General features: G+C 41.3%; 1 protein-coding gene across 1 annotated transcript; it reads right to left on the bottom strand.

Moving 5' to 3' along the window:
• Window positions 1-316: 316 nt before the first annotated feature.
• Window positions 317-18,822, bottom strand: ghrhrb (growth hormone releasing hormone receptor b). The gene is made up of 13 exons (XM_058073414.2): window positions 18,449-18,822; window positions 14,468-14,576; window positions 11,365-11,469; window positions 9,421-9,521; window positions 7,701-7,798; window positions 6,868-7,000; window positions 4,985-5,138; window positions 4,850-4,910; window positions 4,532-4,601; window positions 2,639-2,730; window positions 2,445-2,574; window positions 2,309-2,350; window positions 317-862 (listed from the first exon to the last, which is right to left on the bottom strand). The coding sequence occupies exons 1-13, from the start codon at window positions 18,533-18,535 to the stop codon at window positions 686-688; spliced, it is 1,359 nt and encodes a 452-aa protein (XP_057929397.2). The 5' UTR covers window positions 18,536-18,822; the 3' UTR covers window positions 317-685.
• Between the last annotated feature and the right edge of the window lie 107 nt (window positions 18,823-18,929).

An 18,929-nucleotide genomic window follows, 5' to 3' on the forward strand; every position in this document is an offset into this window, starting at 1 on the left:
ACGTAATTATTTTACAAAATAAACAGGTTATGGTGTTTATAAATGCTTCCATCATTAATTTCATGTCGTCGGTGGCAGATTACTATCCCTGTTATGCTCCTTTGAAGGACCAAACAGATAAAAGTCCAAGCTGGAAATATTTGAATTAATTTCCAATTGTATATCATTTAAAATATATATGTAACATATATATACTACATGTAAACACCAACAAGAAGTTTTGATGATGACATCATGACTACCAAGGGCCTACGGAGTAATACCATAAAGCTCAAAACATCTTCATTATTTTTTTATGTTTTCAATAATACGGACAAGAAAAACATCATAAAAGTTACAATAAAAGCCACTACAACAGAAAATATTGAATGAATTTCATAAGAAATAACTAAATCTAATTCATCACTTCCAGACCCACAAAATATGAACAAACGCACACATAATACGACAATAATTATATTTTTCATGCTAAATACTGATAAATAAACATTATTGTGTTTATCACCTTCGATATTAGATATTAAAAACAGAATTTGTTGACTCCTAATAATTCTACCCTGGCATGGAACACAGCAGTTTTCCATTTTCCAAGCGGGATGGGATTTTGCAAACGCATCACAAAGTAGCCAAGCGAGAGACACGGCAGCGTCCGCAAACAAGGACCATCACGTACCGTGGATGCTGGTCAGACGGAGGAGATGTTGTCCGGGTGGCCGGCCTGGTCTTTGGGACTGGATTTGTCCAGGACGGAGATCTGAGTCACGGTGCTGCTCTCGGTGAACAAACCTCGACGTTGTTTCCTGCAGTGCAGATACTTCTCCGTCTGCCACTTCCAGAACCTCTTCTTCAGCTCTGCTTGCACCTGGACCACAATGATGTTTCTGTGGTCATTTGTCCTCAATAAATGTTGCCGTGGTTACCTAGCATGCCTTGCGGGTTGAACTTGAGCTTTAATTTCAACATCTCATACGGCACATGCCGCTCCCATGCTAAATCCCCCTTTTCATAGGCTACATATTATACATACGTATATGTACAGTAAGTAGTTAGCTAGTAAACCAAACATGCATTTTATGTTGCAATTTTTATTCAAAAACAAAAAAATTCAGTTCACAAAATTGAAAACTGTTATTTTTTACACTGAATTTGAAAATGATTTTAAGACTAGATTTGTATCCACATTCATTTTGCTGTTTTTTTTTATTCAATGACATTTTCAGTATAAAATAATAAAAAATATATATTTTTCTTATACTGAATTTTTTGAAATTTAATATTTATCAAATAAATAAATTTTTATAACTGTAATTTTAAAAAACAGTATTTTAAACACTTAAATTTTTGACAAACAGAAATTTTGGATTTTCATTCATTCGTTCATTTTCTACCGCTTTTCCTCACGAGGGTCGCAGGGGGTGCTGGAGCCTATCCCAGCTGTCTTTGGGCGAGAGGCGGGTTGCACCCTGCCAGCCATCACAGGGCACATATAGACAAACTACCATTCACACTCACATTCATACCTAAATGAGTGGCTAATAAGCATGTTAGCATGTTTTTGGAATGTGGGAGGAAACACGCAAACTCCACACAGAGATGGCCAAGGGTGGAATTGAACCCTGGTCTCCTAGATGTGAGGTCTGCACGCTAACCACTAGACCGCCTGTTCACAAAATTAAAAACTGTTTTTTTACACCGAATTTGAAAGGGATTTTAACACTGGATTTGTATTTTAACCAATGACATTTTCAGTATAAAATAATTAAAAAAATATATTTTTCTTACAGTGAATTTTCAGAAATTCAATTTTTATCAAAAAATTCTATTTTTATAACCGACATTTTAAAAGACTATTTTACACACTTAAATATTTTTATAACCGTAACACTGCAATTTTTGACAAACAGAATTTTTATCCATATGGACAATTTGGAGTGGCTAATTAACCTAGCATGTTTTTGGAATGTGGGAGGAAACCGGAGTACCCGGAGAATAAATGCAAACTCCACACAGAGATGGCCAAGGGTGGAATTGAACCCTGGTCTCCTAGCTGTGAGGTCTGCGCGCTAACCACTGTTCCGCCTGTTCACAAAATTAAAAACTGTTATTTTTTTTTTAAAGTGATTTTAACACTAGATTTGTATCCACATTCATTTTGCTTATGTTTTTTTTTATTCAATGACATAAAAGAAAGATTTTTCTTATAATGAATTTTCAGAAATTTAATTTTAATACAAAAAATCCATTTTTATAACCGGAATTTTAAAAGACAGTATTTTAAACAGTATTTTAAACACTTAAAAGGTCTTACCTCGCCGTTTAGGAAGCAGTACAGCAGGGACACCACAAAGCCCTGCAAGGCGATCAATGTCAGACCTTCAGATGATGACGTCACCCCCCCCCCCCCCCCCCCCCAAGACCCCGTCAAGTCTATTTAAGACTTTTACCTGGAAAGAGCCCAAACCCAACTCGATGAAGATGCGGGCCTCGGCTCCGGTGTTTTCCGGCAGGAAGGCAAACACCATGTAATGCATCCCAAACAGAGGAATGAGCAGCAGGGTGGACTTGGCCAGTCTCCTGCACACATGAGGGATTACTCTCATTCGTTGGCTCGTCGTGTAACCGCGGCAACACGCCTCACTTGAAGTGACTGGTGTCGTTGCCGCCGACGCCGGGACACCGCAGCTTCTGCACCAGGATGCGGATGACGTTGATGAAGATGATGAAGTTTACCTGCGGGAATGACGTTAGCATAAATCAGTCCGGTCCAAATCTAGCCGGTACTTTGGCTTGAAACTAATAATAATCTCAGCGAGGCGGCTTTTTGAATTCATGTTGTGATTGGTCACAATCCCGAGCATTCCTGAGGATGTCAGGACAGCTGCCAAAACCCTTTTGTTGGATCACTGCGAGGCGGCTTTTTGAATTCATGTTGTGATTGGTTACACTCCCAAGCACTCCTGAGGACTCCCGAGGACATCAGGACAGCTGCCGAAACCCTTATGTTGGATCACCGCGAGGCGGCTTTTTGAATTCATGTTGTGATTGGCACACTCCCAAGCACTCCCGAGGATGTCAGGACAGCTGCCGAAACCCTTTTGTTGGATCACCGTAAGGCGGTTTTTTGAATTCATGTTGTGATTGGTCACACTGCCGAGGACTCTCGAGGACTCCCGAGGACGTCAGGACAGCTGCCGAAACCCTTTTGTTGGATCACTGCGAGGCGGCTTTTTGAATTAATGTGATTAGTCACACTCCCAAGGATGTCAGGACAGCTGCCGAACCCATTTTGTTGGATCACCACAAGGCAGCTTTTTGAATTAATGTTGTGATTGGTTACGCTCCCGAGCACTCCCGAGGATGTCAGGACAGCTGCCGAACCCCTTTGGTTGGATCACTGCGAGGCGGCTTTTTTAATTAATGATGTGATTAATCACACTCCCAAGCACTCCCGAGGATGTCAGGAGAGCTGCCGAACCCATTTGTTGGATCACCGCGAGGCGGCTTTTTGAATTCATGTTGTGATTGGTTACACTCCCAAGCACTCCCAAGCACTCCTGAGGACTCCCGAGGACGTCAGGACAGCTGCCGAAACCCTTTTGTTGGATCACAGCGAGGCGGCTTTTTGAATTTATGTTGTGATTAGTCACACTCCCGAGGATGTCAGGACAGCTGCCAAAACCCTTTTGTTGGATCACCGTAAGGCGGCTTTTTGAATTCATGTTGTGATTGGTCACACTGCCGAGGACTCCCGAGGATGTCAGGACAGCTGCCGAACCCATTTTGTTGGATCACCGTGAGGCGGCTTTTTGAATTCATGTTGTGATTGGTCACACTCCCAAGCACTCCCAAGCACTCCTGAGGACTCCCGAGGATGTCAGGACAGCTGCCGAAACCCTTTTGTTGGATCACTGCGAGGCGGCTTTTTTAATTAATGTTGTGATTAATCACACTCCCAAGCACTCCCGAGGATGTCAGGAGAGCTGCTGAACCCATTTGTTGGATCACCGCGAGGCGGCTTTTTGAATTCATGTTGTGATTGGTCACACTCCCGAGCACTCCCGAGGACGTCAGGACAGCTGCCGAACCCCTTTTGTTGTATCACTTTCATAAAATAAACCTGATAAATTGTTACTTAGTTTGCTCTTCTGACTCTTCAACACAACCAAGTCATGTTGGAAAGGCGTCGGACTTCAGCAAGAGTTTGGCGGATAGTTCAGCTTGGTATTGGACCGTGTTCACCAAACAAGTGAACACAAGTCAAAGTGCTATGAACAGACGACAAGCGACATTTAGCTAGAGTGTATCGGTACGGTTGGTTAATAACGGCGTGTTTTAGTCACGTTTGGGTGCAGTAGAGGAACAAAAAGCACAGCAAAATAAATCTAAAAAAGACTATAAAATAGTTGAAGCTATGAGAGACGTTGGCTCCCTGCCACCTTCCATCCTTTGTGTTATCGGCCTGAAGTGTAGCGTGCAAATCACGTCATTCATAAGACATATTAGATATAGACCCCAGCCCACTGTAACTCACCAGTAATGATGCCGTTATGGGAGCTTTTATGATCCACCAGATGAAGGACACATCTGTGTCGTCCCAGCAGCTTCAGCCCGACACATGTTAACCAGATAAACAAGACACAATATTGTATCTCTCTACACAAACCACAGCGCAACACAATTAAAACAATGGCGGTTTCTTTACGCCGCGTCTCGCTGTTACAATAAAGCTGCCATAAAAATGATACAGTGTTCATATTTTTCTAAGCTGATAAACTGACAACATCAGAGGGGGATCAAATACTTATTTTTCCCACTGTGTTTTTTTTTTTTTTTTTTGGAAGAACCTCACCCTCTGTTGTCATAGAAGTTCCTGGCCAAGATCCACGCAGCGATGATTGTCGTCGGGAGACCTGCAGCGGAGACGGCAAACCGGATCAATCAAGGCAAAGCAGCTATGGTGGAGAGAGCGGTTATCAGCACCAACCCCAGCCGATGAGGATATACCACCAGAAGTACTTCTTCTGGAAGACAAACGTGAGAGCCAGCAGGGTCTGAAGATACATGCCCTCCACCAAGAGCCAGAAGTAGTTGGCCAGGATGCTGAACTGGAAGAAGGCCACTGCTGATTTACATGACGTCTGGGGGGATGAGGGGGGGGGGGGGGGCAACATTGTCACACATGATGGCCTTCAGAAGGTCAGCAAATGGTGAAAATCTGAGATTAATCTGATTAAATGACTATTTTTGACACACTGCTCGCTTGACTTTGACTTTCAACATATTATACGTACAACATATTATACATATGTCATTATTATATTATATACAACACATTATACATATGTACGTACGTATATGTACAGTATATGTACAGTAAGTAGTTAGCTAGTAAATCAAACATGCATTTTGTGTTGCAAAAAAAGACATTTTCTGCATAAAATCACGTAAAAAATTCAGTTCACAAATATTGATATTGATTGACTGATATTTTTTACAGTGAATTTGAAAGTGATTTCAACACTGGATTTGTATCCACATTCATTTTGCTTATGTTTTTTCATTCAATGACATTTTCAGTATAAAATAATAATTAAAAAAAATTCTTCAGAAAATTTTTTCTGAAATTTTATTTTTATCAAAAAATTCTATTTTTAAAACCGGAATTTTAAAAGACAGTATTTTAAACACTTACATTTTTGACAAACAGATTTTTTTTTATCTATATGGATTTTATTCAATGAAATTGTCAGCAAAAATCATGTTTTTCAACTTTAACGTTTTTTTGACACACTGCTCGCTTGTGTCAGTTTTTTTTAAACAATAATAAAAAAATTCCTATACTGGATTTTCAGAAATTTTATTTCTATCAAAAAATTCTATTTTTATAACTGGAATTTTAAAAGACAGTATTTTAAGCACTTACATTTTTGACAAACAGATTTTTTTATCTATATGGATTTTATTAAATGAAATTGTCAGCAAAAATCATGTTTTTCAACTTTAACGTTTTTTTCATCTTCCAACATATTATAACATATTATGCATATGTTATTTTTATATTATATACAACATATTATACATATGTACATACGTATATGTACAGTAAGTAGTTAGCTAGTAAACCAAACATTGTGTTGCAAACTTTGTGTTGCAATTTTTCTTCAAAGACATTTTCTGCATAAAATCACGTAAAAAATTCAGTTCTCAAAATTGAAAACTGATATTTTTTACACTGAATTTGAAAGTGATTTCAACACTGCTTATGTTTTTTTATTCAATTACATTTTCAGTATAAAATAATAATTTAAAAAATTCTTATACTGAATTTTCAGAAATTGTATTTTTATCAAAAATGCAATTATTATTATTATTATTATTATTATTATTATTATTAAGTATTCCCCGCCTCTCGCCCGATGACAGCTGGGATAGGCTCCAGCACCCCCCGCGACCCTCGTGAGGAAAAAGCGGTAGAAAATGAATGAATGAATTAATTTTAAATACTTAAGTTTTTGACAAACAGAATTTTTATCCATATGGATTTTATTCAGCAAAAATCATGCAAAAAAATCACTTTAACGCTTTTTTGACACACTGCTCGCTTGACCATGACTTTCAACATTTGCAATAAAAATGACTGATGTTTGCTTGACCTTGACTTTCAACATTTGCAATAAAAATGACTGATGTAACGCCGGATGAGGAGGATGTATAGCATGCATATATTCCCAGAAGCTAAACCAATGCAAACATGCTGCCCCCGTATTTGGAGTCGGAGCCCCTTCCTTTCCTTCCTTTCCTCCTAGTTTCTAATCACACTCTTCCTTATTCCTAGTTCTGGAAAAGGAAAAGGAATGGCACACTCACAGTTGACATGAAACAGTGGTCCAGGTTTTCATCGGAGAAAAGAACCGAGTCTTTAATGAAAACGGCGCTGGCTCTCAGGATGAAGGAGAAGAAGAGGTTCATGTGAATGTAATTCCGAGTGCAGTGAAACTTCCTGAAGGAAGGAAAACCATCTCATTTATTGTAATACAGACGTATACGCCTTTCAACTCATTCCCTCACGGCCATTTTCCAGAAGACAACCGATTCATGGATAGACTGATCTCTCAACATTGTGTTCTACGGCTGTATAAACATGGAAGCTACCAAAAAAAAGTTGGGTCAACCTTTTTCCGTTCTTTAGTGAGCAGCAGTAAAACATAGGTAAGTTTCAGGAAAATATCACTTCCTAACTAAAAGCTACACTTGAGTTTAACGTTGCTTTTGTGAGAGCTCAAAATGTAAACAACGTTACCAACATAAACAACACAAAAAGTCTGTTTTTACATCAAAATAATACCATAAACTATTTACACTTTGTGCATTTGGGACTTAATTACTGTATGTGTGTGCATGTGTGTGCATGCATTAAAGGGATAGTTGGGATTCCAGCTGGTTGCTGGGAACAGCTAAGTTGGGCTTCTCTAAAACAATATGGCGTCAAAAGCATCATACGTTTGCAACACAAAAATGGCTACTAGAAAAAAATCAGACCTGACTAATCGCTCTGCCGTGGTTTCGCTTGGCGCTGGGCAACTGGGCTCAGGACACCAAGTGAAATTAAGTCATAAAACTTTATGTCAACAAATCCCAACTATCCCTTCAAGTTCCGATTCAGTGATCGGAAAGTGGCGGCTTTGTGAAGATAAAGTTACCTGAACACGGACAAGACAAAGATAGCCGATATAAGAGAGATGAAGGATGTAGCATAGCCAGCCGTATACACTTGCTTGAAGTTGGAGAAGTACGTTGTCTGGAAGAAAGACGGAAAAAAAAAAAAGACAAAGCCTTTTATTGTGGCCAGCCAGAGACACACCGCTGCATTAACGATGCTGTCTCTTTAATTTGTGAACAATCTTTGACAGGGATGGCTCACCCTTGTGTGTATACATTCATTCATTTTCTACCGCTTTTCCTTACGAGGGTCGCGGGGGTGCTGGAGCCTATCCCAGCTGTCTTCGGGCGAGAGGCGGGGTGCTGGAGCCTATCCCAGCTGTCTTTGGGCGAGGTGCGGGGGTGCCGGAGCCTATCCCAGCTGTCTTTGGGCGAGAGGCGGGGGTGCCGGAGCCTATCCCAGCTGTCTTTGGGCGAGAGGCGGGGGTGCCAGAGCCTATCTCAGCTGTCTTTGGGTGAGAGGCGGGGGTGCTGGAGCCTAACCCAGCTGTCTTTGGGCGAGAGGCGGGGGTGCTGGAGCCTATCCCAGCTTTTTTCAGGCAAGAGGCGGGGGTGCTGGAGCCTATCCCAGCTTTTTTCGGGCAAGAGGCTGGGGTGCTGGGGCCTATCCCAGCTGTCTTTGGGCGAGAGGCGGGGGTGCTGGGTGCTGGAGCCTATCCCAGCTGTCTTTGGGAGAGAGGCGGGGGTGCTGGAGCCTATCCCAGCTGTATTTGGGCCAGAGGTGGGGGTGCTGGAGCCTATCCTGGCTGTCTTTGGGCAAGAGGCGGGGGTGCTGGAGCCTATCCCGGCTGTCTTTGGGCAAGAGGCGGGGGTGCTGGAGCCTATCTTGGCTGTCTTTGGGCGAGAGGGGGGGGTGCTGGGGCCTGTCTCAGCTGTCTTCGGGCGAGAGGCGGGGGTGCTGGAGCCTATCCCAGCTGTCTTCGGGCGAGAGTCGGGGGTGCTGGAGCCTATCCCAGCTGTCTTGGGTGAGAGGTGGTGGTGCTGGAGCCTATCCCAGCTGTCTTTGGGCGAGAGGCGGGGTACACCCTGGACTGGTGGCCAGCCAATCACAGGGCACATATAGACAAACAACCATTCACACTCACATTCATACCTATGGACAATTTGGAATTAGCCAATTAACCTAGCATGTTTTTGGAATGTGGGAGGAACCCGGAGTACCCGGAGAAAACCCACGCATGCACGAGGAGAACATGCAAACTCCACACAGAGATGGCCGAGGGTGGAATTGAACCCTGGTCTCCTAGCTGTGAGGTCTGCGCGCTAACCACTCGACCGCCGTGCCTCCTCGTGTGTATATTTCTTTGAAAAACTAGATTGTCGTGTTTACGTTTCTATTTCTAGTTAAAGGAGGTTGAAGACCTCACAGCTGATAACACCCCCCCCCCCCCACCGTGCAGCAGCCATCTGCCTAAACCGGTTCAGGTCTGAGTTCAACATCTCTAAATAAATAACTGTAATGACATGTAGTTATTGATAATAAAATGAATGAATTCAAGTACAAGTTATTTACTAGTTTCAAGTAAAACCTGCGTACTTGAAAACATTACACTCGAACCCAAATGGCTGCTTCAAATCAACATTTCTCCAAACTTCATGTTTGTTTTCAAAGATGGGTTCTTGCATGAGTGATGCCTCAACAAAATTCCGTGTGTGACGGGGGGATGACTATTTTGAAATGTATGCGTCTATATATCCTACCTCTGGCTCGGATTGTCCGTCTTCGGCAAACTCGCAGGCCTCTGTGTAGGTCGGGTAGAGCGCAGACCATCCAATCTCTGTGCAGTTCCTGTAGACGGAACCTAGGGAATCAAACGCAGAGTTACTCGTCATGTTACTTGTCGTTACTATGTAATGTGTAACTAGTCAAGCACTGGTTACATTACATGACATTTGTAGAGGCTGTCAAGCGACTGTAATCTTCAATAGTGATTAATTTTTCTAGTTAACTCACAATTAATCATGATTAATCTTCTATTTACTTCAAAGAGCTATTTTCATGCTATGATAATGCGGGCACAAACAATTATGCTTGGTTTCCGTGATCCAAATTGTTCTTTTCATGATCCAAAGTGTTCTTTCCGCGATCCAAATTGTTCTTTCCGTGATCCAAAGTGTTCTTTCCATGATCCAAATTGTTCTTTCCGTGATCCAAATTGTTCTTTCCGTGATCCAAATTGTTCTTTCCGTGATCCAAATTGTTCTTTCCATGATCCAAAGTGTTCTTTCTATGATCCAAAGTGTTCTTTCTATGATCCAAAGTGTTCTTTCCATGATCCAAATTGTTCTTTCCACGATCAAAGTGTTCTTTCCACAATCCAAAGTGTTTTTTCCACGATCCAAAGTGTTCTTTCTGTGATCCTAAGTGTTCTTTCCATGATCCAAATTGTTCTTTCCGTGGCCCAAATTGTTCTTTCCATGATCCAAAGTGTTCTTTCCATGATCCAAATTGTAAATGTGAAATCAGCCATCAGTCAAATGAGTGAATTCCCATCACATGTCTGGACATTGTTTTTCTGCTGGTATACTGGAAAAGCGGTCAAAATGAGAATCCCCTGAAGCTTCCATGATGAGAAGAGGAGCTGGTTGTCATTGTGTTGGCTAATTGCACACTTGTTGTGTCTCAAAATATTGCTTTATAGTCATATTATTATAACCGGGTCCAAACCGACCCTAACAATACAGTGGACATAATTTCAACCAGACCATTTTAAAATGTAGTAAAAATTTATTTTTTTGGTTTTATTTTGTTGAAATAGAGTTTCCTGACAAAGTCAAAAAGTCTTGATGCAATAAGCAAATGTTATGTTATGTTATGTTAGTATGTGATTCTTTTTATGCATTAAAATGTAAAACGGGACTGTGCCGACCCTAACACAAGAGGAGGGTTAAGGTGGGGCATGTCATAAAAACAATGGGAATTACTGTTATATTATTTCATATGTGTTATCATTATTATTGTAATGTAAGAATAATTCCTCCCTGGCAGATAAACAAAAAAAAAAGCTTCACAGCTCCAAAAATGGTAGGCTAGCATGTCCACCGCCAAGATGGATGGATGGGCTTTGAGTCACGGGAGGTTTCCTTCAGCCACATTTCACACAGTGTACCGTGACGTGACTAGTAGCCCCCCCCCCAACCACGGCATGGGTGGGCGCCAAGGCCGAAGCTCCGAGGGAGGTTGCCAGGTCTCCCCCGTTGCCATACTTAACGAGATCCCATTCCGTATTAACGCTCCGGGCTCCTACCTAGGAACTCTTTGATTTTCCAATTCATTATTTTTTTTCTGCAGTAGTCCCGATAACACATCGACAACGCTATACCACTTGACATTTCCTAGCATCTGCGGAGGTGGAAATCCACTGAGGTCCAAGAACCCACTAACATGGAGTTATGAGGTCAACAACAGCAACCGTACGCCTACTCCTGTAGCACTTTGGCTACGTGCTGTCTTTTCTTCTCAAATCTATCCAGTGTATCATTTCTTCAGCAAGCATCCCACATTCAGCGCTAAATAAGCTTCTAAAGAACGCCCGCTCGTATTCACGTAACAATGCAACACTTATTAACTTGACTCTCCTGCCTTCTGCTTTTCTGGTCAAATGAAAGAAGAAGAAGAAGAAGAAGATGTAGTATGTGATGTACCTCGCTTCTGAAACAGCTGGGAGATGTTGGCACAGGATACACGGACCACCTGTCCCACCTCGGCACGCAACCAGCAGCGAATGTTGTCCCACGAAGTTGGACACACTGAGAAGGGAAGACAAAGGAAAAAAAATAATACATTTCTGGGGATCACAATAGATGAAAATATTAATATATTACAAATATACAACATAAGGTGCACCTTATGTTTAGTTTAGTAGTACCTGTTGTAGTCAGTGACAACAGTATTATAGGTATATGTAGGTATAACAAGGTATATAAGATGAATAAATTTTCTTAAATTTTACAGTTTATTCCTGTAAAAAATTAAGCTCCCAACATAATTTATCCATTATTGTACCATTTTAATGCTGTAATTGTGACCTCATTGTAATGTTTATTGCATTACAAGTTACAGGAATCTGTCAATTCTACAAAAAAAGTTGATTTTTTTTCACATAATTTTACTTTAAAAATAACAGTTTTTGTTTTGTTTTGTTCTGTACTTTACAAGTAAAGTACTTTTACATTTTTATGATGTTGTGATTTTACCGCATTCCGCTGTCAATTTTACAAATATTTTTTTTACAGTGTGACCTGAAATATTTCAATATTGAACAAAGCAAAATTTGTTCTCAATCAGAAATCACTCCACACTCTTTATTGCTCTATGGTTCTCAATCTATGGAATGGATTGAATAAGGAAATCAAACAATGCACAACGATGAGCCAATTCAAGAAACAATTAACATAATATCTGCATAATATCTGGTCTTCATTCCTCATTTGGAATCATCTCATGCACGTAGCGCTTCAGGACTACTATACACAATACACAATAAGCATTAAGGAGAATTTACAACAAAGCTTGGATGTTTCCAACGAGAAAAAACTATGAAATAATGACAAAATGTCAATTTGAATTGATGTTCTACAATCTTAGTGTATTGGTGTATTGGTCCCCGTGCTACTGTTCTACACTCCATATCTCAGCTAGCTACGTTGTCATAGTCCAATAAAGCATTTTTCAACATTACCGCCACCATAATATTGTTACAAACGATATAAGAGCAAAGGCACCACTGGGATATACACTGCAATATCCTCCCTTTAATAAACAGTGGAGTTGTAAGACAAAAACAAGGCAGGGGAACAAGAGCTGGCAGATAAAAGAAAGACGGGGATAAAAGAAGAACGAGATTGAGCAGCCATGTTGTGTAGTTCTGCTGTCAGATAAGGAAAATGTTTAAACATTCTTCCTACATGCAGACGTTGCTGCTGTTTGCTTCAATATCACAGCCGTGTGGGGGAAACCCAAACGCAGGAAATGGCCGCAAGGACGTCCAGGAACTACATAACAAGAGACTGTAGGTACAAATAGTAGCATGGATGTCCAGGAACTACATGACAAGAGACTGTAGGTACAAATAGTAGCATGGACATCCAGGAACTACATAACAGTTAGCATGGACGTCCAGGAACTACATAGCGGGGAACTGTAGGTACAAATGGCGGCATGGACGTCCAGGAACTACATAACAAGGAACTGTAGGTACAAATAGTAGCATGGACGTCCAGGAACTACATAACAGTTAGCATGGACATCCAGGAACTACATAACAAGGGACTGTACGTACAAATGGGGAACTGTAGGTACCAACTACAGGAACTCCAGGAACTACATAACAGGAAACTGTCGGTACAGATAGCAGCATGGACGTCCAGGAACTACATAACAAGGGACTGTAGGTACAAACTACAGGAGCTCCAGGAACTACATAACAGGGAACTGTAGGTACAAACTACAGGAACTCCAAGAACTACATAACAGGAAACTGTCGGTACAGATAGCAGCATGGCCGTCCAGGAACTACATAACAGGGAACTGTAGGTACAAACTACAGGAACTCCAGGAACTACATAACAGGAAACTGTTGGTACAGATAGTAGCATGGACGTCCAGGAGCTGCATAACAGGGAACTATTGGTACTGTCACGGTCCGTCATGCAGGTGTTGCGCTGCGACCCCAGGATGCAGAGATAGAAGCGAGTGGTGCAGGTAAAAGCTTAGCTTTATTTTCAAAACAGGCAAATGCAGCACTGTCATACAACACTTAGCCATGAACGAAGAACAAACAACAATGCACCAACAAAAACTGGATGCACCTGGCTGAACTAAATACAAGAATCAAATTAGAGACAGGTGCGCGTAGAACGGGAAAGTAAAAGTGAAGAAACGCAGGACAGACCAACACAGGAAGAACAACAAAATAAAAGCATGAAAGCAGGAACTAAGGCAAACAACGTGAAACACAAAACTGTCACACCGGAGGCGATGCGGATTGTGACAGGTACAAACTACAGGAACTCCAGGAACTACATAACAGGGAACTGTAGGTACAGATAGCAGCATGGACGTCCAGGAACTACAATAACAGGGAACTGTATGTACAAACTACGGGAACTCCAGGAACTACATAACAGGGAACTGTAGGTACAAACTACAGGAACTCCAGGAACTACATAACAGGAAACTGTCGGTACAGATAGCAGCATAGACATCCAGGAACTACATAACAAGAGACTGTAGGTACAAACTACAGGAACTCCAGGAACTACATAACAGAGAACTGTATGTACAAATTACAGGAACTCCAGGAACTACATAACATGGAACTGTCGATACAAACTACGGGAACTCCAGGAACTACATAACAGGGAACTGTAGGTACAAACTACAGGAACTCCAGGAACTACATAACAGGAAACTGTCGGTACAGATAGCAACATGGACGTCCAGGAACTACATAACAGGGAACTGTAGGTACAAACTACAGGAACTCCAGGAACTACATAACAGGGAACTGTCGGTACAAACTATGGGAACTCCAGGAACTACATAACAGGAAACTGTAGGTACCAACTACAGGAACTCCAGGAACTACATAACAGGAAACTGTCGGTACAGATAGCAGCATGGACGTCCAGGAACTACATAACAGGGAACTGTCGGTACAGATAGCAGCATGGACGTCCAGGAACTACATAACAGGGAATATTATTCCATAATATTCAACAATCACGTATGTTCCTGCTCACACACCTGCCCCCATGGAAAGGTTCTTCTCTTCCTGTTGGAGGATCCGGCTGCATTCCTCTTGTGCCTTCATGTGCTGAACAACCAGGGCACAGTCTGGGTGAATGGCCTTTGCCTAAGAGAACCAAGAGAAACGGAGTTGGACATGAAAACTAAACCGTTACAGCAATCTCGATAAGACAACCAAATGCGGGTCCAGAACTCTGCGGCACGGCTTTTAACAGGAACCAAAAAGGGGGAGCACATCACCCCAATTCTGGCCTCTGTTCACTTTAGGATTGATTTTAAGATTTTATTGTTTGTTTTTAAGGCGTTGAATGGGCTGGCACCCAAATGGATCTCGGACCTCATCCAAATTTAGTCTCCAGCGCCGTCACTGAGGTCCACTGAGGTCCACTGAGGGCCAGCTCCAACTTGTGGTGCCCAAGACGAGACTTAAGACCAGGGTAGACCGAGCCTTTTCTTTCCCTCCCAAGTAAAAAAGGCCCCCCATCATCGAAAGCTTTAAGTCTTGACTTAAAACCCACTTTTATTCTCGGGCTTTTAACTCGGACTAAGTCGTATTTTCTACCGCTTTTCCTCACGAGGGTCGCGGGGGTGCTGGAGCCTATCCCAGCCGTCTTTGGGCCAGAGGCGGGGGTACTGGAGCCTATCCCAGCCGTCTTTGGGCCAGAGGCGGGGGTACTGGAGCCTATCCCAGCTGTCTTTGGGCAACAGGCGGGGGTGCTGGAGCCTATCCCAGCCGTCTTTGGGCGAGTAGCGGGGTACACCCTGGACTGGTAGCCAGCCAATCACAGGGCACATATAGACAAACAACCATTCACACTCACATTCATACCTATGGACAATTTGGAGTCGCTAATTAACCTAGCATGTTTTTGGAATGTGGGAGGAAACCGGAGTACCCGGAGAAAACCCACGCAAACTTCACACAGGGATGGCCGAGGGTGGAATTAAACCCTGGTCTCCTAGCTGTGAGGTCTGCGCGCTAACCACTCGCCCACCGTGCCACTCTATTTTTATTTTTGTTTTTATTTTTTATACTTTTATCGCTTTGTGTCTTGTTTTTAATATTTTAATATCTATTTTACTATTTTATTTCTTATTTTATCTTTTAGTTTTGGATTAAATTCACTTTGTAGCTTTATTTATTGTATTTTATTTTCACTAGTCTGTGCAGCACTTTGGAAACTCTGTTCATAAAATGTGTTATATAAATAAAGTTGATTGGATTGGATTGGTTGACAAGAAGTCGTTGTGGTATTTTGCCGGTAGTTGAGGGTGAGTCCTTGGAAGCGCTGGTGTAAACACGTGATGCACGTCGGTGTACAATCACCCAATAAGTGGCGTTCCAGGTGAAGAAGTGATGTATAATACAAGGAAAGAGATGATGAAAGGACAGTAAACAAACATTTCTCAGGAGGAAACAACAATAATGGAAGCGACAACACCAGAGCCTTAATAGCCATCAGGATCACCGCCGCCTCCGCTCTGATCAAACCTTTTGCGGTAATTCCTCAACAAGGCCCCCCTCCCGGTAGGATGCCCGATGGAGAACCACCTATTTGCGGACGGCGAGCTCGATGCAAGACTCCTTCCCAGTCAGAGCTTACGTAAGACGGAAAATGCCAGATTTGGATCGTTCGGTCGTGCAAATGTCAAACAATAACTTGCAGAGACAGTCTTATTAAAAGTGGATTTCATCCGCACATTTCTTATCGCTAGACATATCCAAATCAAATCATACTTTAGTATGCAAGGGGTACATGGGCCATGTTGCTATGAAAGTAAAGAATTTTTTTCCAGATGAAAAAATGTGTCATCTCTTGCCACTTTGCACTCAAAAAATATACAGTATTTATGAATAAATCCTGTGATTGAATACAGCCTAGTACTTTTTTTTACATGTACATTTAACCTTCCTCTTGTGTTAGATTTCTGGTATCATGTCTTATGTTAACGGGTGGGTTTTGACCCATGTATTAAATCAGCTATAAAATACACTAAAAACAATAAGTTAACATCAAATTTGCTTCTCATGTCTTGTTTACCTTCTTAGGCTTCCTCATCCATGAAAATGTTGTTTTTAATACTTTTGGTGTGGGCATGGAGGCCTTTTTTTGTCACTATACCCCTCCATTTCTATTTCCAAAAATGGTCAAATGAACCTCAAAAGAATCATATTCATAAATTGAATTCTTTTGTTACCTGGCTATTACTGAGGGCTTTAGAACATATCTCTTAAATCAATTACTTTGATTTATTTTCTCATTTTAGTATTAATCACTGAAGAAACATCCATGGTGTTGGGGTCAATTTTGACCCATATTTATTCATGTCAAGAAAAGGTAGAAAAAGTTATTGTTTTCAGCAACACAACTTTAGTAGAAACTGAAATCAAAAAGCAGAACAGGTCCAGATCTTGGTTCACTCTACTTCTTGTCATTCTTTCCATCATTCAAATTGTTCTTTCCACGATCCAAATTGTTCTTTCCATGATCAAAATTGTTCTTTCCACGATCAAAATTGTTCTTTCCATGATCTAAAGTGTTCTTTCCATGATATAAAGTGTTCTTTCCATGATCCAAATTGGTCTTTCAACAATCCAAAGTGTTCTTTCCACGATCCAAAGTGTTCTTTCCACGATCCAAAGTGTTCTTTCCACGATCCAAAGTGTTCTTTCCACGATCCAAAGTGTTCTTTCCACGATCCAGTGTTCTTTCCACGATCCAAATTGTTCTTTCCACGATCTAAAGTGTTCTTTCCGTGATCCAAATTGGTCTTTCAACGATCCAAAGTGTTCTTTTCACGATCCAAAGTGTTCTTTCCACGATCCAAAGTGTTCTTTCCACGATCCAAAGTGTTCTTTCCACGATCCAAAGTGTTCTTTCCGTGATCCAAATTGTTCTTTCCGTGATCTAAAGTGTTATTTCCATGATCCAAATTGTTCTTTCCATGATCCAAATTGTTCTTTCCACGATCCAAAGTGTTCTTTCCGTGATCCAAAGTGTTCTTTCCATGATCCAAATTGTAAATGTGAAATCAGCCATCAGTCAAATGAGTGAATTCCCCTCACATGTCTGGACCTTGTTTTTCTGCTGGTATACTGGAAAAGCGGTCAAAATGAGAATCCCCTGAAGCTTCCATGATGAGAAGAGGAGCTGGTTGTCATTGTGTTGGCTAATTGTACACTTATGATTTTAGTTGTGGCTCAAAATATTGCTTTATAGTCATATTATTATAACCGGGTCGAAAACCGACCGTAACAATACAGTGGTCATAATTTCAACCAGACCATTTTAAAATGTAATAAAAATTATTTTTTGGTTTTATTTTGTTGAATTTTCTTGAAAGTTAAAAAGCCTTGATGCAATAAACAAATTATTATGTTATGTGATTCTTTTTATGCATTCAAATGTAAAACGGGTCGGTGCCGACCCGAACACAAGAGGAGGGTTAATTAAGCATGTTTTACTTCAGCCATCGTTTCAAAGACAGTGTAATGATGTATGTAGTATTCGACACAGGTCATTAAGTGTTTCCGTAAAGTTGACCTAGATTGAATAATACAAATTTCAAGCTCACTATAGGGGTGCTATTTTATGTCTAGGGGGCTCTAATAATGTAACAGACAGGTTTTCCAGGCTGTAACTTTGAAAATATCCTACTTAATGGAAATTCTGGAACCAATGAACAGTGATAAATGAGGGATTATACTGATAGAAATGCTACATAGCAATTACCATGGCAACACAAATGCAACAACTGAACATGGATATTACAAAAATGAGCTCTGATAGTACTTGGGTCACTCAAAGGTATAAGAACTAATTGTGTAGTCATCGCTATGGTGTCATTCCTAAGAACATGTAGTCAGCGTTCATGGGAATTTCATTCTCTTAAGTAGAAAAAAGAAACCTTGATCGTGCAAATAATTAAGGTAAAAAGCAAATACTTGACTGGAATATACTTGAATGTTGGACTCACCGTACGTGGCAGCAACAAAAGGCAAAGTAACGTGACCACCCGCTTCCAGCAAAAGTCTCCAGAGACAGACATCCTGCACAGCAACATCTTTGAGCTTCAGCCACTTGCAAAATTGTTTTTCCAAGGAAGGGGGGGGAAATGGCGGGAATCCCCTTCCCAACCATCAACAAACTCAGGGGTGAGTGTTGTGTTTATGACGGACAGGCAAGTCAGGCGGCATCGAGGCAGAGAAGAGAAGCCACGGTGAACGGAGGAAGAGAGGATGCTCATGAAGGCAACCACATGCTGTCTCTGTCTCCATATTTGGAAGGGTGGGCGGAGCCATCCAGATATTGATATCGATTGTGAATACTTGTCAGTGCTGTTTTTTTTTGGTTCCATATTATATATTTATTAGGACTGTCAAAGTTAACGTGTAAGTTCCCTTTCACTGCGGCAATTTTTGACGCGCGATTAACGTGCACTCGTCCATTTTTGACCC

The sequence above is a fragment of the Doryrhamphus excisus genome, linkage group LG4 (genome assembly GCF_037039965.1).
Source record: "Doryrhamphus excisus strain RoL-2023G ecotype Guam linkage group LG4, RoL_Dexc_Guam_v1.1, whole genome shotgun sequence".
Classification (NCBI taxonomy): Eukaryota; Metazoa; Chordata; class Actinopteri; order Syngnathiformes; family Syngnathidae; genus Doryrhamphus; species Doryrhamphus excisus.